The sequence below is a fragment of the Ranitomeya variabilis genome, chromosome 7 (assembly GCF_051348905.1).
Source record: "Ranitomeya variabilis isolate aRanVar5 chromosome 7, aRanVar5.hap1, whole genome shotgun sequence".
NCBI classification, from domain to species: domain Eukaryota; kingdom Metazoa; phylum Chordata; class Amphibia; order Anura; family Dendrobatidae; genus Ranitomeya; species Ranitomeya variabilis.
Genome location: NC_135238.1, coordinates 167,663,293 through 167,684,513, shown reverse-complemented (window position 1 = coordinate 167,684,513; position 21,221 = coordinate 167,663,293). Strand labels below are relative to the sequence as shown.

General features: G+C 41.1%; 1 protein-coding gene across 2 annotated transcripts in view; it reads left to right on the top strand.

Moving 5' to 3' along the window:
• ERBB4 (erb-b2 receptor tyrosine kinase 4) overlaps positions 1-21,221 on the top strand; it is a 1,241,858-nt gene that overhangs the window by 804,991 nt on the left and 415,646 nt on the right. For both annotated transcript variants that reach the window (XM_077272252.1, XM_077272251.1), the window contains exons 6-9: positions 4,871-4,989; positions 8,163-8,304; positions 9,672-9,785; positions 14,380-14,506. In XM_077272252.1, coding sequence (XP_077128367.1) covers positions 4,871-4,989; positions 8,163-8,304; positions 9,672-9,785; positions 14,380-14,506 — 502 coding nt within the window. The remainder of the gene's footprint in view (positions 1-4,870; positions 4,990-8,162; positions 8,305-9,671; positions 9,786-14,379; positions 14,507-21,221) is intronic.

Below are 21,221 nucleotides of genomic sequence, written 5' to 3'. Positions count from 1 at the left end.
TCGTGCCTTTCATGCCGCTCATCCTGATCGCCCTGGTGGTCGTGGTGAGGGTTCGGTGACCCCTCACTAAGGGGGGGGGTACTGTTGTGAATTTGCTTTTTGCTCCCTCTAGTGGTTACTAGTTTTTTGACTCTGGTTTTTCTGTCATTCCTTTTATCCGCACCTGGGTCGTTAGTTAGGGGTGTTGCTATATAAGCTCCCTGGACCTTCAGTTCAATGCCTGGCAACGTAGTTATCAGAGCTAGTCTGCTGTGCTCTTGTCTACTGATCCTGGTTCCAGTTATATCAGCTAAGTCTGCCTTTTGCTTTTTGCTATTTGTTTTGTTTTTGTATTTTTGTCCAGCTTGTTCCAAATCTATATCCTGACCTTTGCTGGAAGCTCTAGGGGGCTGGTGTTCTCCCCCCGGACCGTTAGACGGTTCGGGGGTTCTTGAATTTCCAGTGTGGATTTTGATAGGGTTTTTGTTGACCATATAAGTTACCTTTCTTTATTCTGCTATCAGTAAGCGGGCCTCTCTGTGCTAAACCTGGTTCATTTCTGTGTTTGTCATTTCCTCTTACCTAACCGTCATTATTTGTGGGGGGCTTCTATCCAGCTTTGGGGTCCCCTTCTCTGGAGGCAAGAAAGGTCTTTGTTTTCCTCTACTAGGGGTAGCTAGATTCTCCGGCTGGCGCGTGTCATCTAGAATCAACGTAGGAATGATCCCCGGCTACTTCTAGTGTTGGCGTTAGGAGTAGATATATGGTCAACCCAGTTACCACTGCCCTATGAGCTGGATTTTTGTATTCTGCAGACTTCCACGTTCCTCTGAGACCCTCGCCATTGGGGTCATAACAGCCATGGGTGGCTTTTCCCTTTAAGGAATATGTAGAATTACATTAATTAAAAGTAATTACCTAGCGAAATACGCAGGGGAATCACTTCATAGTCACTCTCCACTGTGGTTAAATCAATCTGAATCTAAATAAGAGTAGACCTCTTTATGATGTCCATGTGGGCACCAGGGTTGCCAACTTTATTTTCTATTTTTTATAGATAAATTCTCAAAAAATCAGAGGCAGACAACTTTTTTTGTACATATTAGATGACCATAATAAATCATTAAGATTATAAGTGATATATGTCTACATACCATAAATCCTATATAAAAACAGCTTCCAAATGCAAATGCCTCACCCAGAATCAGCTCCAGACCTTTTGCCTGCTGAATTGATAATCGATTAATGACAGATTAGCCTGCACAGCCCATTAAGAAGCTTTTGAGATAATTGTCCAATTACTTTTGGTCCCTTTAAAAAGAGGCAGCTACATAATAATGAGCTGTAATTCCTAAATCCTTACTCGAATTGTGTGAATACCCTCAAATTAAAACTGAGAGTCTATTCTTTAAGCCCATATTAATAATACAACTGTATCTTGAAAATATTTTGACAAACAGCTAAAATGGCAAAAATTGTCACTGTCCAAATATTTCTGGACCTAACTGTATATCAAACATGTATAGCTGTTATGATCCGGTGACCCTGGAGCCGCATGAGACTATTTCTGGAGTAGGTGGTACCTGTACTGACCGCAATCCTAATACTGACACCGCAACTAGAAGTAGCCGTGGGATGTACCTAACCAGGCCTAGACACCTCGACACAGCCGGAGGACTAAATACCCCTAAAGATGGAAATGGGAAATCCTATCTTGCCTCAGAGCAGAGCCCCAAAGGATAGGCAGCCCCCCACAAATATTGACTGTCAGTTTAAGAGGAAATACGTACACAGGCAGAAAAAACAGAGTTTAGCAAAAGAGGCCCTTCTAGCTAGATAGAAACGATAGGACAGAGTTCTAAGCGGTCAGTAGACACTAGAAAATTCCACAGCAGAAAATACTATATACTACATCTAACTAAAGACATAGGGTGTATATCTGCATCTCCAGAGAAATCAGCATGACAGAAAAATCCAAACAAGTCAAGCTGGACAAAAACACAATAGATTGCACTGCACATAAAAGCACCCTGCATGCGTGCTACAGAGAACCAAAACAAGGCACTTATCTTAGCTGAAATGACAGCAGGGCAGTGGAGCCAGACAGAGATGAAATCCCTCCAAGATACAATGGGCAACTGGCAGGGATAGATGGATCCTACAAACCTAAATACCTAATAGAGCTGCAATAAGCAGAAACATCTGCCCTGGCCTATAATCCAGAGACCACTGCACTACCACTAACAACCACCGGAGGGAGCCCAAGAGCAGAATTCACAACATATAGCCTGCTTTGCTCCTTCTGGTGTATGGTCTAATGACACTTTGAGTGTACTGAGCATGAACACATCACTGTGAGGCATGAAGCACTTGGGATCCAGGGCTCTAAATTTTAGATTTTGTAAGGTATCTTCATATGGAATGCATACATACAGTGTGAAAAATAAGTGTTTGATATCCTGCCGATTTTGCAGATTTTCCCAACTGCAAAGAATATAGAGGTCTGTAATTTTTATCTTAGGTACACTTCAACTATGAGAGGCAGAACCTAAAAATAAAAAATAAAAAACAGAAAAATCACATTGTATGATTTTAAATAATTTTCTATTAATTGCATGAAATAAGCATTTGATCACCTACCAAGCAACAAGAGTTTTGACTCTCACAGACCTGTTCGTTTTTTAAGAAGCCCCCCTGCTCTGCACTCATTACCTGTATTAAATGCACCTGTTTGAACTTTTACCTGTGTGAAAGACACCTGTCCACACTTTCAATCAATCACACTCCAACCTCTCCACCATGGCCAAGACCAAAGAGCTGTCTAAGGACACCAGGGAAAAATTGCTGTGACCTGCACAAGACAAGCAGCTTGGTGAGAAGGCAACAACTGTTAGCACAATTGTTAGACAATGGAAGAAACACAAGATGACTGTCCGTCTTTCTTGATCTGGTGCTCCATGCAAGATCTCGACTTGCAGGTTAAGAATGATTCTAAGAAAGATCAGAAATCAGCTCAGAACTATGTAAGGAGTGTCCTAGGGGGGCTAAGTTATGCCCTGCATCCCTTCATGTTCCTTCCTAATAAAGCAGGTACATTTTATGTGCAAAATGATGTTATGTAGGTACTGTTCTATTGTGTAGTAATATGCTAAATAATGTTATGATGTTTATGTACTGTGTAAGTTATGTATCTTTATGGACTAGGGATAGAGATAGGGAGATACAGTGTTAGAGTTAGAGTAAGGTTTAGTAATAGTAAAGGGTAATATACGGTTTAGTACAGTGGGCGGCACTGTAGATTAGGAGATAAGATAGAGTTAGGGTAAGAAGTAGGGGATTCCAAGTAGGAGAGGCCAGAACAGTTATAGTTGAGATACTTCCTGGGTTTAGTTTGTTAGAGTGTAGGATGAGGAAAAGTGAGGTTGTTGCAGTAACAAGTTCAGGAGAAGTCCAGTAGTTCAGGGCCTTAGGGTTGGAAGTTAGATGAACATGAAGGGACAAGTGCAGCAATAGAGGAATAGCAGCTAGGTTCAGCGGGAAATCCCAAAACGTCCGAGACCTACCATCTAGAAAAGGTTGGAAAGCACCATCCTTAATTTCGCCCTTGAAGGGGAAAACGGGTGGGGAACCCCAAGCATGAACTAGTCTGGCTAGCCGGAAAGCTGTGATACCGGAGGATACAGTACAGGAACACAGAATTGCAGGAGAGCAAGGGACAGCACAGAGGAAAAGTTCTATGATCAATGAGGACTACTATGCGATGCCTGTGACTTAACTGGAAGTGCTGAGTAAAGTTGTTTTGTTGAAAATGAACTTGACCTCTGTCAATCAGTGTTTGATGATGTCTGAAACCAGGACGCTGCAACCTGAGGAGGACTCTAGCCTAAAAGTGAATGACTTGCACTGCACACACATCACACAGCAGTTGGGACTTTGTAATTTATTTGCAGGATAAGCAAGGTACCCCTGTTCATGCCAGGACACGTCCAGGTCCATTTAAGTTCATCAATGACCAAATGGATGACCCATAGGAGAAGCCCATGTGGTCAGATGAGATCAAAATTTAACTTTTTGGCATCAACTCCAGTCCCTTGTTGTGTTGTGTTTGGAGGAAGAAGAAAGATGAATACAACCCCAAATACACTGTCTCAACTGTGAAGCATAGCGGGATAAACATCTTGCTTTGTGGGGGCTTTTCTGCAAAGGGGATAGGACAAATGCACCTATTGATAGAGGATGAATGGGTTAATTTATCACGAGATCTTGGCCAACAACCTCAGTAAGAGCATTGAAGATGGGTTGAGGCTGGGTCTTCCAGCATGACAATGACCCAAAACACGTAGCCAGGGCAACTAAGGAGTAGCATTTTAAGGTACCAGAGTGGCCTAGTCAGTCTCCAGACCTGAACCCAGAAGAAAATCTTTGGAGATAGCTGAAACTCAATGTTATCCAGTGACAGCCCCCCAAACCAGAAAGATCTGGAGAAGATCTGTATGAAGGAGTGGGCCAATATCCTTGCTGCAGTCTGTGCAAGCTTGGTTCGAGAACTACAGGAAATATCTGACGTCTATAGCTGCAAACAAAGGTTTTTGTACCAAATATTAAGTTCTGTTTAGCTATTTTTTATCAAATACTTATTTAATGCAATAAAATGCAATTTAATGTAAGAATCATACAGTGTGATTTTCTGTTTTTTATTTTTAGAACCTGTCTCTCACAGGTGAAGTGTACCTACGATAAAAATACAGACCTCTATATTCTTTGTACGTGGGAAAACTTTCAAAATCGGCAGTGTATCAAATACTTTCTTTCCCAACTGTAATTTAGTACCATATATAGGGTTTATTGGATTTTTTAGTTTCTTAATAGTGCTATCTTTTTACACCACCAGTGACGAAGATCGTATGTGCTGAGCAGTGTGATGGACGCTGCTATGGACCGTATGTTAGTAATTGCTGTCACCGGGAATGTGCTGGAGGCTGCTCAGGACCTAAAGACACTGACTGCTTTGTACGTTGTCCGTCATTTATCTTTCCACCCACCACAACCCTTTTTTAGCTGTGATTTAATATTCTGACACCAAATGATTCTCCTTCTCATCCATTTCTCTCTCCAAACGTAGCTGTTCATTTAGTTCTTTCATATATTTCTCCCATTCCGTGTCTTATTAACCATCAGGATGCATTAGCCCTGGCAGATTTTATACGTTTTGCAAATAAGAAGTTGAATGTATTTATGTGCCAGTGCATATGATTTCTGGCTTCGGAAAGAACATAACACTTTGCGGATTTATAAATTACCATTTTTTGCAGTTTTCAAATCCCCAACTCATGCTTCATACAAGTTTTGTGATACTCTTTAAAATAATGTAAATGGTTAAGTAATATAAATAAGTAAAACACTGACTGTTAGATGTATGTTATTTATTCATTTATTATATATTTATTCAACCCCAAAGCGCTGTACAGAGAGTTACTTACATCCACTCCATGCCCCAGGGGTGGCACAAAATCTGATCTATTTTTTGAGACTTGCACATTTTAGTTTATATTCACACCACATTTATGGAACATGTTCAGCATATATTGTACATTGGGAAAACACACAGCTCCAACATATGCAAATGTACTGTATGTCGTATCTTGGCCACTAAGCCTCTTTGTTAGGCCATGGTCACACATTCAGTATTTGGTCAGTATTTTATATCAGTATTTCTAAGCCAAAACCAGGAGTGGAAAATCAGAGGAAAAGTAAAATAGAAACATATGCACCACTTCTGTATTTATCTCCCACTCCTAATTTTGGCTTACAAATATTGATGTAAAATACTGACCAAATGCTGGTCCTTTTAGCTGTTGGGTCTGTTCACAGGTGGCACCGATATGTCCGCCCTGGCTGAACATGTGAAAAAACTTTGAATATACAACACATAATGTGATCAAGCATCACAAAAAATCCTTACCTGTAGTTATAAGAGAGGCTTTTTTTTCAAATGTAGTTTATTATTGTAGTTGATTTTTTGGGAGTAGTCTTTTTTGATGATGTTTCATATATTTTAACCAATGAGCGAATCAAAATAAGGCCCAAGATTTGCAGCATAGGACTAGATCTGAATTGGACAGTTTGTCCTTGCAATAAAAATTGATCGTACCAGCAATGGATACAGGAAAGACTAGTCACTGAATGGTATAAGTATAGTACTGGTCAAAGGTTTGGACACACCAGTTCATGCAATGGTTTTTCTTGTCATTGTTGGAATGTGCACATTGTAGATTTAGACTGAAGGCAGGAAAACCACAAAGAAACATATATGGAAATGAGAGGTGAAAAAACACATGTGAAACAAAAACAGCATATATGTTAAACCTTAAATTTCTGAACACTGCTTCTGTAAAACACATGCAAGCATTGCGCAGTGTTGAGCGGCACCCCAAGCTTGCACAGTGTTGGGCGGCTCCACATGCTTGAGCAGTGTTGAGCAGCTCCCCATGCTTTTGCAGTGTCAGGTGGCTCCCCACGCCTGCGCAGTGTTGGGCGTCTCCCCACGCTTCTGCAGTGTTAGGCAGCTCCCTACACTTACGCAGTGTTGAGCAGCTCCTCATGCTTGTGCAGTGTTGAGCAGCTCCCCACGCTTGCGCAGTGTTGGGCGTCTCCCCACGCTTCTGCAGTGTTGGGCAGCTCCCTACACTTGAGCAGTGTTGAGCAGCTCCCTACACTTACGCAGTGTTGAGCAGCTCCTCATGCTTGTGCAGTGTTGAGCAGCTCCCCACGCTTGCGCAGTGTCATGCAGCTCCCCACGCTTGTGCAGTGTCGAGCGGCTCCCTGCAGTTGCACAGTGTCGAGCGGCTCCCCGCACTTGCACAGTGTTGAGAGGCTTCCCATGCCTGTGCAGTGTTGAGCGGCTCCCCACACTTTTGACAGGTTTACTTTAAGCCATTCCACGTGACTACCTGATGAAGTTGCTCAAGAGAATTCCAAGGGGGTGTAAAGCAGTCTTCAGAGTAAAAGCCGGGGTACTTTGAGGAATCTGATCTAACACATATTCTAGTTTGCTTTACATGTGTTTCTTTCCTCCTTGTTTTCATATGTGTTCCTTCATGGCTTTGCTGCCTTCAGTCTGAATTTATAAAGCGCAAATTCAAGTAAGAACAAGGAAAACTATTGCATGAAAAAGTGGATCTAAACTTTTCTTCTGCATTTGACCTCACAAGTTCCTATTACTTTGTCAACATGGAATTCAAGCTTAAAACACCCCATGAAGCTTAGCAATCAAAAGAGATGTACTTTGATTATTTTGCATCTTGAAGGTCAAAGATGTTCTGAATGTGTTCGCAATCAGGCAGACACAGGAAATAAATTGAAATCGCTGTGTTAGCCAGTTCTGAATGTCTGACCAGACAGTAAACGGATCCAAGTCAGCAGATTATTGCTTCTTACTAAAAAAAATGTCAGGATCACACGCTTAATATTTACACACTGTAATGTGTCTCCAGCTTGTGTCAACGACACCAAAGCTAGAAAAGAAAAAAAAACTTTTCCAAGATTCTTTGATAAGTGTAGGCTTGAGAAGGGTGGGAGAGCGTGGTCTCCCAGGAGATATCAGACCTAGTTTCTGTCTTGTAAAAATACAACCTCCCCCTGTGCAGATTCAATAGGAATGAATGGCAGCCTCACTTTCTAATTGGTAGTTTCCATCCACAGCTGGAATTTAAATGGGTGGCGTAGGAGAGCAGCAGGCCAGCCCTCCGAAGTACAGATCATTAGTGTGTTCAGTGGAAATATAGACAAAATCCGCTATTAACTGCTGTCACCAGCGCTACTCCTCAGCCGGCTCCTGTCAAGCACTGTCAACAAAATATTTATTTTGGCTTGTTGCTTTTTATAAAAAGAAAAACAGAACTTTTTAGAACATTTCTTTGCAGAGGACCCTTGGCAGGATCGCACCCTCCCTTTTCATTCCAATGCAAAGACTCTCTGTTCCTTCTGTCAACCGAACTCAGGGGTGGCTGGACCGAATCTTTAGACTCACAAGTGTTCAGGCAAGGCTCTAAAAGTGTCACAGGGGGAGGAAAAAGAACTTGTCGCTTTCTTAGCTAACTTGTATTTTGCAACAATGAAGCAGAACTTGCAGATTATGTTGTCCTCTGAGTTATTCCTATTGTTAACCTGTTGTTTTCTCTCAGGCCTGTCTGAAATTTAATGACAGCGGCTCCTGCGTCACCCAGTGTCCTCAACCCAATATATATAATCCCACTGCTTTTCAACTGGAACAAAACCCAAAGGCCAAGTACACTTATGGAGCGTTTTGCGTGAACAAATGCCCACGTAAGTGTGTCAATTACTATTTATCTTTGGGAACAATAAATATAGAAATATCAATTGTTTAATTTCTAAGGATGAATTATTTGTATCTACTAAAAGAGTGTGACATGAATGACTGAATGAATAACTGCAATATTAGCCATCAAATAAAGGATACAAGCCATGATGCTACATGAGAGCGGTCATGTATAATGGTGAATATCCACTTGTACACTTACAAATCAGTAGGTGAACACAGTTTGTTATTCCATAAGCCTTTTGGAGGTGGCAGTAATTAATGCGCCATGCTGACAGGGAGTCTGTTAGTCACATCCATACTTTAAAGGGAATCTTTCAGAAGGTTTTTGCTATGTAATCTGAGGACAGCATGAGGTAGAGGTTAAAATACCAAATTCCGTGATGTGTCACTCATCGGGCTGTGTGCTGTTGTTTACTTAGAATGATGATTTTATCACTAGCACTTCTTGGACTAGCTTTCTCTTAAGCAGTTGTCCGACCACACCTCTTCCTGTGATAAGCAGCTCACTGTCAATAGACAATGTAGATACAGAGCCTGGTGTGGGTGGGGCTAGCTTCCTCAGCTCTGCTACGTGCTACATCTGAAAACTCTGGTTGTGTCACAGCTACTACACACAGAGAACTAAGTGATACATCATAGGAATCAGAGTATCTTTTCCTATATCCTGCTGCTCTCAGATGGGGTAGCAAAAACCTGGTGACGAATTCCCTTTAAGTGTTGTAGGATACAAATTAAATTACTGTAAAACACCCACAGAAGAAAAAATGCTGGACTTCATTAAACCAACAAATATATAATTCCTATTAATGCATCAATTCCAATAAAAACACTTAGAACTCAAAAAAAGAAAGGAAAAATACTAGATGGGCGCTTGGTGCAGCAGGTATAGGAGTTACAAAGCCATCTTGACTTGTACAATTGACTATCAAATCTAAAGCATGAATAAAATGCTAAGTTCCTGCATCACATAGGCTTCATTAGGGGGTGGACACTAAATAACGGTTAACCGAATGTGCATGTGTATTGTAATGAGAGAAAAGACATCTATAATCACAATAACATATCAGGATTGGAATGTTAAAATCCAGCATGGGTGATCCTTCTTCTCCTTGACATCCAGCAACAAGGAGAGTTTAATGGTCTCCATACTCATTAGACAGTCACCCAAAACTTCCAAGATCATCCAGGTTGATTGATAGGGCACATTATACAATTATCGGGTATTCACAAAATATTTGATTCATCCCACTGGAGGTTCCACTACTGAATTCTACTAAATTACTAAATGGGTCACAAAGACACAAGCTCAGTCTCATTGCTGATTCATATTTTCCTTCTTTCTGCTCTGTAGATAATTTTGTCGTGGATGACAGTTCCTGTGTTCGCGCCTGTCCTAGCAATAAGATGGAAGTAGAAGAAAATGGCATCAAGATGTGCAAGCCTTGCGCTGGAATATGCCCCAAAGGTTTGTCTTAAGACTTGTTCACACATTTCATTTTTGCACGTTTTTTAAGAGCAAAAAAACCCATCATTTTACAGAACCAAGAAACTAAGTGAGATTTGTGAAACCTCATGCACATGATGCTTACTTTTTCCTTGCAGATTTGAACCATTACATTGTTTTTTTACAAACCTGCAGCACGTCCATTCTTTCAAAATGTGTTGCAGCACTTTTCACCCATTCAAATGTACAGTGGGGAAAAAAAGTATTTAGTCAGCCACCAATTGTGCAAGTTCTCTCACTTAAAAAGATGAGAGAGCCCTGTAATTGACATCATAGGTAAACCACAACTATGAGAGTCAAAATGAGAAAACAAATCCAGAAAATCACCCTGTCTGATTTGGAAAGATTTATTTTGCAAAATATTGTGGAAAATAAGTATTTGGTCACCTAAAAACATGCAAGATTTCTGGCTCTCACAGACCTGTAACTTCTTCTTTAAGAGGCTCCTCTGTCCTCCACTCATTACCTGTAGTAATGGCACTTGTTTGAGATTGTTACCAGTATAAAAGACACCTCAAACAGTCACACTTCAAACTCCACTATGGTGAAGATGAAAGAGCTGTTAAACGACACCAGAAACAAAATTGTAGCCCTGCACCAGGCTGAGAAGACTGAATCTGCAATAGGCAAGCAGCTTGATTTGATGAAATCAACTGTGGGAGCAATAATAAGAAAATGGAAGACATACAAGACCACTGATAATCTCCATCGATCTGGGGCTCCACGAAAGGTCTTAGCATGTGGGGTCAAAGTGATCACAAGATCAGTGAGCAAAAAATCCCAAAACCACACAGGGGGACCTAGTGAATGACCCGCATAGAGCTCTGGGACCACCATAACAAACGTTACCAACAGTAACACACTACGCTGCCAGGGACTGAAATCCTGCAGTGCCAGATGTGCCCCCCTGCTTAAGCCAGTTCATGTCCAGGCCTGTCTGAAGTTTGCTATAGAGCATTTGGATAATCCAGAAGAGTGTTGGGAGAATGTCATATGGTCTGATGAAACCAAAGTAGAACTGTTTGGTAGAAACAAAACTCATCGTGTTTGGAGGAGTCATAATGCTGAGTTGCATCCAAAGAACACCATTTCTACTGTGAAGCATGGGGCTGGCTATATCATGCTTTGGGGCTGTTTCTCTGCAAAGGAACCAGGATAACTGATCCGTGTACATGAAATAATGAATGGGGCCATGTATCGTGAGATTTTGAGTGCAAACCTCCTTCCATCAGCAAGGGCACTGAAGATGAAACGTGGATGGGTCTTTCAGCATGATAATGATCCCAAGCATACCGCTAGGGCAGTGAAGGAGTGGCTTTGTAAGAAGCATATTAAGGTTCTGGAGTGGCTTAGCCAGTCTGCATATCTCAACCCCGTAGAAAACCTTTGGAGGGAGATGAAAGTCCGTGTTGCCCAGCAACAGACCCAAAACATCACTGCTGTAGAGGACATCTATATGGAGGAATGGGCCAACATACCACCACCAACAGTATGTGCCAACCTTGTGATGACTTACAGAAAACGTTTGACCACTGTCATTGCCAACAAAGGATATATAAGAAAATATTGAGATGAACTTTTGTTAATGACCAAATACTTATTTTCCACCATAATTTACAAAATAAATCTTGCCAAGTCAGACAAGGTGAATTTCTGGATTTGTTTTCTCATTTTGACTCTTATAGTTGTGGTCTACCTATGTTGTCAAAAACAGGCCTCTCTCATCTTTTTAATTGGGAGAACTTGCACAATTGGTGGCTGACTAAATACTTTTTTTCCCCACTGTATGTGGAAAAAATTACAAGAAAAAGCGCTTACAGATGCACATAAAAACATATTAAAAATGTGTATATTTTATGCATTTTTCCTGCCAACACTCTGGTATTTGGTGCAGAAAAGTCTCCTGTTAACACTCAACTTGTGCGTATAACATCAATCTATAAGCTTGGGAATAAATAAGTATCAGAATATTTTGTAGAGAATATTGACCAGTTTTTTTTCTCCTTGATTCAATGGGTAAAAATAAATATAGCAAAATACATGTTAAAACAATTATTTTTCAATTTGGAATTTGAAGTCTAGGAACGATCACATGGAACGGACCAGTTTCACTCTTTCTAGTGTCATATGACCAATCACTCACAATCTACAGTGGGGAAAATATGTATTTGATACACTGCCGATTTTGCAAGTTTTTCTACCTACAAAGAATACTTATTTCATGTAATAAAATGCAATTTAATTATGTAATAATCATACAATGTGATTTTCTGGTTTTAATTTTTAGATTCTGTCTCTCACAGGTGAAGTGTAACTACGATAAAAATTACAGATCTCTCCATTCTTTGTAGGTGGGAAAACTTAACAAAATCGGCAGTGTATCAAATACTTATTTCCTCCACTGTATACCCATTAAATAACAATATGTACACCATGTTCCAAATTATTATGCAAATGACATTTTTCTCGGATTTTCCTAAATGGTCGGTGCAAATGACACAGTCTAACAAAAGTCATCACCCATTAGAGTATACATCGAATTTTATTGAAGAAACCTCCCAGTGATAACAGTATAATCTCCAAAATGAATAAAAACTCAAAATACACTGTTCCAAATTATTAGGCACAGTAGAATTTCTAAACATTTGATATCTTTTAAAGAACTGAAAATGCTCATTTGTGGAATTTGCAGCATTAGGAGGTCACATTCACTGAACAAAAAAGCTATTTAACTCCAAAACATCCTAACAGACCAAGCTACATGTTACCATAGGAACCCTTCTTTGATATCACCTTCACAATTCTTGCCTCCATTGAACTTGTGAGTTTTTGGAGAGTTTCTGCTTGTATTTCTTTGCATGAAGTCAGAATAGCCTCCCAGAGCTGCTGTTTTGATGTGAACGGCCTCCCACCCTCATAGATCTTTTGCTTGATGATACTCCAAAGGTTCTCTATAGGGTTGAGGTCAGGGGAAGATGGTGGCCACACCATGAGTTTATCTCCTTTTATTCCCATTGCAGCCAATGACTCAGAGGTATTCTTTGCAGCATGAGATGGGGCATTGTCATGCATGAAGATGATTTTGCTCCTGAAGGCACTTTTCTGCTTTTTATACCATGGAAGAAAGTTGTGAGTCAGAAACTCTATATACTTTGCAGAGGTCATTTTCACACCATCAGGAACCTTAAAGGGCCATGCCAGCTGTTTCCCATGATTCCGGACCCAAAACAGGACTCCTCCACCTCCTTGCTGATGTTGCAGCATTGTTGGGACATGGTGGTCATCCACCAACCATCCAATACTCCATCCATCTGGACCATCCAGGGTTTCTCAACACTCATTGTCTGAAAATTAGTCATCATGTATGTCTGGCCCAATGCAATTGTTTCTGCTTGTGAACACTGTTTAGGGGTGGCCAAATAGTAGGTTTACAAACCACAGCAAGCCTTTGAAGGATCCTACAGCTTGAGGTTCGAGGGACTCCAGAGGCACCAGCAGCTTGAAATGTCTGTTTGCTGGTTAATAATGGCTTTTTAGCAGCTGCTCACTTAATCGATGAACTTGCCTGGCAGAAATCTTCCTCATTATGCCTTTATCAGCATGAACACGTCTGTGCTCAGGTTCAGCCACAAATCTCTTAACAGTACGATGATCACACTTAAGATTTTGGGAAATATCTAATGTTTTCATCCCTTGACCAAGGCATTGCACTATTTGATGCTTTTCGGCAGCAGAGAGATCCTTTTTCTTTCCCATGTTACTTGAAAACTGTGGCCTGCTTAATAAAGTGGAACATCATTTTTAAGTAGTTTTCCTTCAATTAGAATCACCTGGAAAACTAATTATCACATGTGTTTAAGATTGATTTCAGTGATCCATTGAGCCCTGAGACACAATACGATCCACGAGTTTATTTGAAAAACAAAACAATTAAATTTTTATGACACTTAAATCCAATTTGCATAATAATTTGGAGCACAGTGAATAATGTACTCAAAAAGATGTATACTATATATATCACATTATTAGAAAAATTCTATTGCATGGTGATTTTCTGCCAGTACAGTAATGATATGATTTGTAGCTCATTTTGTTTATTTTGTATCCTATAAGGACCTTAAGACAACACTTTTTAAGGCCAACTTGGTGCAAAAACAAATATGGTAAAACATACAGGAACTGATGCGCAAGCAGAAACTTGTAATTTTACAGGAATAAACCTATTCATCGCACTGTCGCAAATTATACCCTAGGGAAATTGCTACCCACTTAGCAAGAATATTGGACATAAACATTGAAATTCATAAAAAAGGAATAGCAATAGCAGGGATTGAATAATGGAATGGAATAACGCAATGTTTACCTGTTTAATCCATGACTATGTGTTATGGCGTATAGTATGCGCATATAATAAGTCCAAATCATAGGGATGAAAAGTTATGTTCTCAACTGAAGAGCAGATCTCACAGGGAAGATGTGTTCAGTGGGGTATTGTAAGTTCCATATTGATTTTTTCATTCAGACTTATTGACTATTACTGGGATGCTCTCTTTAGTGTGTGATGGCATTGGGACAGGGTCCCTGAAGACCTCCCAGAATGTGGATTCCAACAACATCGACAAGTTCATAAACTGCACCAAGATCAATGGCAATCTCCTGTTCCTCGTCACTGGTATTGACGGGTAAGTTCAAGTCCGTAACTTTAAAAAAAAAAGACTGAATGTCAAATCACAAATGTTTATATGTTGTTTTTTCTGTTTATGTTAACAGTTTAGAAAGTTTAACATGTTCAACATAAAAAAAAAACACCTATAAACTGATTTTAACCCCTTACCGTTCCAGCCCATTTTCATTTTTTAATTTCTGTTTTTTCCTCCCCTTCATCCCACAGCCATAACTCTTATTTTTCATCCACATAGACATATGAGAGCTTGTTTTTTGCAAGACAAGTTGTACTTTTGAATTACACCATTCAGTTTACCACATACTGACCTCGAAATCAGGAAAAAAATTCCAAGTGCGGTAAAAGTCTGACATTGTTTTTTAGGAATTGTTTTCACTGTGTACATTTTGTGGTAAAAATGACCTTGCAATATGACTCTGACATTCCTAGTTTTTTTTTATTATTATAGCGGTGAAAAAAAAAAATCTGAAGTTTGCCCCAAAAATGTTTTGGAGTTGTGTCACCATTTCCAAGACCCGTAACATTTTTATTCTTCTTCAAATGGAGCTGTATGATAACTTATTTTTCGCAGGGTGAGACAATGTTTTTTTATTAGTGTCATTTTGGGATAGAGTGACTTTTTCATCGCTTTCTACAGCATTTTTTGTGGAATTGTGGAGACCCAAAAAATTTTGGCATTCTTGAATTTTTTCCGTTTATGGTGTTTACTGATTAGGTTTATTTTTATGTTTTGACAGATTGGACTTTTCTGAAAACAGTGATAGTAAATACAGTATATTATTTTTATTAAAAAAATTATATCTTTGTTTTCACTTGGGTGAGAGGGAGTGATTTGAAATTTTATTTATTTTTCATAATTTTTTAAACATTTTTTTTTAAACTTTCCACTGATTTTCTTAGGAGGCTTGAAAATGCAATCATCCAATCGCTTGTGCTATAAGCAGAAATCACAGTCTCCTTTGAAGCCCAGCCAAGGCAGGTTTTCAAAGGAGATCTTTAATGACAGTCACAGAGGTCATCAGTTGACCCCTGGCTGTCATGACAACCCATTGGCACCCCGCGATCACATGACAAGTGCGCCTATGGGCGGAAGTAAGCACACAAGCGCTTGTCGGTGCAAGTTAAATGCCGAGGTCAAAGATTGACAGCGACATTTAACAGGTTAACAATTGCAGGCGGAGCTCCACTCCACCCGCAATTGATAGCGGGAGGTCCAGGCTGTAATTCTGCCAGGTATGGGGCGGCCTTGCTGTGTGAGTCCACTTCAAACCCCCACTTCCAACTTGCGTCATATATATACGACAAATGTCATGAAAGGGTTAAAATTGTGTCCTATTTTATTATTTTATTACACACTGTTCAGACCACACTTTTGGCCATCATTCATGATACCAATAATGACTCCAATTTTCTTTCCTGAAAAATCGCATTAAGACAACAATCGAACCAGTGAATTCAATGAAGCAAATAAAGTCCAAAACTGAAACTTTGGCCTCCGTTTCACCTCTTTTATGGTGGTGCTTTTTTTAACCTGATATAATAGACTAGATGTTAGCCCGATTCTAACGCATCAGGTATTCTAGAATATGTTTGCAGTTTATTTATGAAGATTTTAGAATAATACATTGAATACACAGGATTCGGCCGGCCACGACCAATTAGCGAAGCGTGGTTCAAATTCTGTGCCAATTCGCGGCAGGACTGCGCCTGTCGCTGATTGTTCGTGGCCGGCCATGTAGTATATAGCACAGCCATGTAGTATATAACAGCCCACGTAGTAAATAGCAGCCACGTAGCATATAGCACAGCCGCGTAGTATATAGCACAGCCACGTAGAATATAGCACAGCCCATGGAGTATATAACACAGCCCATGGAGTATACAGCACAGCCCACAGAGTATATAGCACAGCCACGTAGTATATAGCACAGCCACGTAGTATATAACACAGCCCATGGAGTATATAGCACAGCCAAGTAGTATATAGCACAGCCCACAAAGTGTATAACAGCCCACACAGCATATAACACAGCCACATAGTATATAACAGCCCACACACGCAGTATATAACACAGGCCATGTAGTGTATAACACAGCCCATGGAGTGTATAACAGCCCACGTTGTGTATAACACAGTCCACGTAGTATATAGCACAGCCATGTAGTATATTGCACAGCCCACGTAGTATATTGCACAGGCCACGTAGTATATTGCACAGGCCACATAGTATATTGCACAGGCCACGTAGTATATTGCACAGCCCACGCAGTATATTGTACAGCCCACGTAGTACATTGCACAGCCCACGTAGTACGTTGCACAGCCCACACAGTATATTGCACAGCTCACGTAGTATATAGCACAGGCCACGTAGTATATTGCACAGCCCATGCAGTATAAAGCACAGCCCACGCAGTATATCGCACAGCCCACGCAGTATATCGCACAGCCCACACAGTACATCGCACACCCCACGCATTATATCGCACAGCCCACGCAGTATATCACACAGCCCACATAGTATATCGCACAGCCCACGTAGTATATTGCACAGCCCACGTAGTATATCGCACAGCCCACGTAGTATATCGCACAGCCCACGCAGTATATAGCACAGCCCATGCAGTATATTGCACAGCCCACGTAGTATATTGCACAGCCCACGCAGTATATCGCACAGCCCACACAGTACATCGCACACCCCACGCAGTATATCGCACAGCCCACGCAGTATATCACACAGCCCACATAGTATATCGCACAGCCCATGTAGTATATTGCACAGCCCACGTAGTATATCGCACAGCCCACGTAGTATATCGCACAGCCCACGCAGTATATAGCACAGCCCATGCAGTATATTGCACAGCCCACGTGGTATATTGCACAGCCCACGCAGTATATCGCACAGCCCATGTAGTATATCGCACAGCCCACGCAGTATATAGCACAGCCCATGCAGTATATTGCACAGCCCACGTAGTATATTGCACAGCCCACGTGGTATACTGCACAGCCCATGCAGTATATAGCACAGCCCACGTAGTATATTGCCCAGCCCATGTAGTATATTGCACAGCCACGTAGTATATTGCACAGCCCATGTAGCATATAGCACAGCCCATGCAGTATATAGCAATGTGGGCATCATATCCCTGTTAAAAAAAAGAATTAAAATAAAAACTAGTGATATACTCACCTTTCGTTGGCCCCGGATCCAGGCAAAGCGCATAGGCAGCATCAATAGTAAAAAGTTGGTCACACAGGGTTAATAGCAGCGGTATCGGAGTGCATTACACCGCGGCATAACATGGTCCATTACCATTACCATTAACCCTGTAACCCTGTGTGAGCGCTTACTGGAGGGGAGTACGGAGCGGGCACTGACGGCGGGGAGTAAGGAGCGGACATTTTGCCGCCGGACTGTGCCCGTCGCTGATTGGTCATGGCCGTTTTGCCGTGACCAATCAGCGACTTGGATTTCCATGACAGACAGAGGTCGCGACCAATGAATATCCGCGACAGACAGACAGACGGAAGTGACAATTATATAGTAGATACCACTTGACCAAAGTCAATGACTTTTTCTGGGACACATCTGAATCCCTTATTGCGTCATGGATAAGTACAAATACATGGTTTGAACAATATCTTATTATATTTCACAACAAACATTTACATAATATTACTATTATTTTTCTCTATTCACATACAAAGCTAAATTCAGATGTCTGTTGGTTTATTGATACCTGTTTACCATACAACACGGGAGCTTCTATGGCAGATGAAAAATTATACCTAAACTGACATAACTAAACTCAAGTGGGACCCAGGACACATTTTGGAACTTTCCCCATAACAACTTATTGTTTGGATATGGTGGTTCCAGTGTTATAGGTTAGAGTCTATAAAAATATGTCTCCTCCCACAAAAAATAATGTAATTATATATTGATATTTATATCTGTATATGTAGATCTGTATATGTATATCTAAGAGACAACAGGGCTTTAAGACTATCTTTTATATGATATTTTACTACAGTCATACAGTTACCAAATAATACCACTATATAATGAACAAATGTAATCACCATACTGCTACCATTACCAATATAACAATACTTAGTGACTAAATAATATTATCATAATGTTAGCTATCGATCGAGATGAGCGAACCCCTGGATGTTTGGGTTTGGCGGGTTCGACGAACAGTGAAAAAGAGGTAAACTCACCAGTGTCACCACAGCACTGTGAGACTTTTTCTCAGGCCGGTGTCAGACGAGTGTATGGCATCCGATGCGAGAGCATCAGGTGCGATATGCTAATGATCCTCAACTCCTGCTCTTCTGCCAGCGGGAGCCGAGTGTCATGCATCTGTGCTCCGAGCTCACAGATAGGAGCACAGCTGCGGAGGAGGTGGAGAAATGAATTTCTCCATCTTCTCCATTGCCGTGGTCAGACTATATCGCACATCACTCGGATGATATCCAAGTGATGTGCGTTGTCTCACTTGCACCCATAGGCTTATATGCGTGCGAGTGAGCTTAGACTCGGCCAAGTGTCGGTGACAATCGCAGCATGTTGCGATTTCACTTGCACGTTGTAAACGGCTGAGATAAAAAACGATGATGTGAGCTGCCCCATAGATGAATACCGGTCCGAGTGCTATGCTTTTTTTTATCGCATAGCACTCATCCATATTCATAGCTAGTGTGACCCCGGCCTCACTGTGCTATCGGTGATCTCACCAAGGTCCCCACAGTTCAGGGGCCCAGCTGGGAACGCAGCCTCAGTGACCGGTGGTAACCTCAATGACGTCACTGCTAGTCACTGATGCTGAGCTTGCAGCAGCTCATTAACCAGTGGTTCTCAGCCTGGATAGTTGCATCTTGGCACTGTTCAGGTTGAAAACTTTTTATCCCCAGACATGGATTACGGCGTGGGACAAAATGATGGACAGGTGAGGGATATTGTTGTTTTTTACTTTCTATTTATTATAATAGATGAGGGCTTCAAAAGAATGAGCGTTAGGTGAGTACAACTGTGTTTGTTATTTTTAAATAAAAATATAAAAGTGTATTTTGCTTTTATTCCAAAAAAAATACTTTATACTTGCTGTGTTTTTATTTATCGTGCAACTATAGGATTAGCAATGGATAGGTGTCTTATAGACACCATTATTAAGCTGTGGGCGTGATGTCACAGGACAGGACAAAGGTGACATCAACCCCACAAATATGAATCCCACTTGCCACCACCACATAGCAAGTGGGTAGAGCTGGTAAAAGCGCCAGATTTGTCTCATTCTTTTTGGGGCGGCTGCAGGCTGTTATTTTTATGCTGGGGGCCAACATCTATGGGCCCTTACCAGCCTGAGAATACCAGCCCCCAGATGTCTGCTTTAGCTTGGCTGGTTGTCTTATTATTTATTTAAATACATTTAAAAATGGTGCGGGGACACCTCTCTTCTTGATAACCAACTTTGCTAAAGCTGACAGGTGAAGGTTGCAGCCTGGCTAGTTATCAAAAATACAGGGGAGCACACACCGTTGTTTTTTTTTTAAATTATTTATTTAGAGCACAGGCGGTGGTTGACGAATACTCAAGTCAGCTGCCACCTGCTCTCGCTGTTATTAGTGGCAGCAGGCAGCAGCTGATGGGAGTAGCAGTCCCACCATCTAAAGCCAGTGACCAGAGGTAAACATTTTTAAACATTTTACCTCCAATCACAGCTAAAGGTTCACACTGTCATCTTTTACAGTACCGCCGATCACAGTTACAGCTGCAGGGTCTCGCTGACATCTGACAGCATTTCCTCGCATCGCTTCGACCAATGATAATGAACTTACCGCAATCAGAACCACAGATAAGATCAAAGTCTTAGTGGAACCTCTATCATTTACCGAATTTTGCGGAAAATGCTCGGGAATCGGAACACGAATCCGAATGTGCAACGTTCATGCTGATTTTGAGATTAGCGAACGTTTTCCGAACAAATTTGCTCATCTCTAGTTATTAATTAAAATCACTATATTGAGGCATAACTAGCCTCCATTTAATGACCATATAGAGGTAGGAATTGGTTCTACACAGGTGTCATCAGAGTATACATGAATACAGAACAGTTAAAATGAGTTGTCCAATATTGTTTTTATTGCTGGCCTATCCTTAGAATAGTTCATCATTATTGGTGGAGGTATGAAACATGGCACCCCTGCTGATCAGCTGTTCTGAGGCTGGCTGGATATGCTCAGTTGAAGCTCCATTAATTGTATAGTGGCAATAGCCAGGTACTGCATATTAGCTCCCTGTTCAAGTCAATAGAGGGTAGGGGTTCAGAACCTGGCCAAAGGCCACTATGCAATTGATGGAGCTGTGTAGTTTTGCTGCTCAACTGAGCACATCTGGCCACCGCTGGGACTGAGAACAGTTGATCGTCGGGGATGCTTATTAGTGATGAGCGAATATACTCGTTACTCGAGATTTCCCGAGCACTCTCGGGGGTCCTCCGAATATTTTTTAGTGCTCGGAGTTTTAGCTTTTAGCGCCGCAGCTGAATGATTTACATCTGTTAGCCAACATAAGTACATGTGGAGGTTCCCTAGCAACCAGGAAACCGCCACATGTACTTATGCTGGCTAACAGATGTAAATCATTCAACTGCGGCGCTAAAAACTAAAACTCCGAGCACTAAAAAATACTCGGAGGACA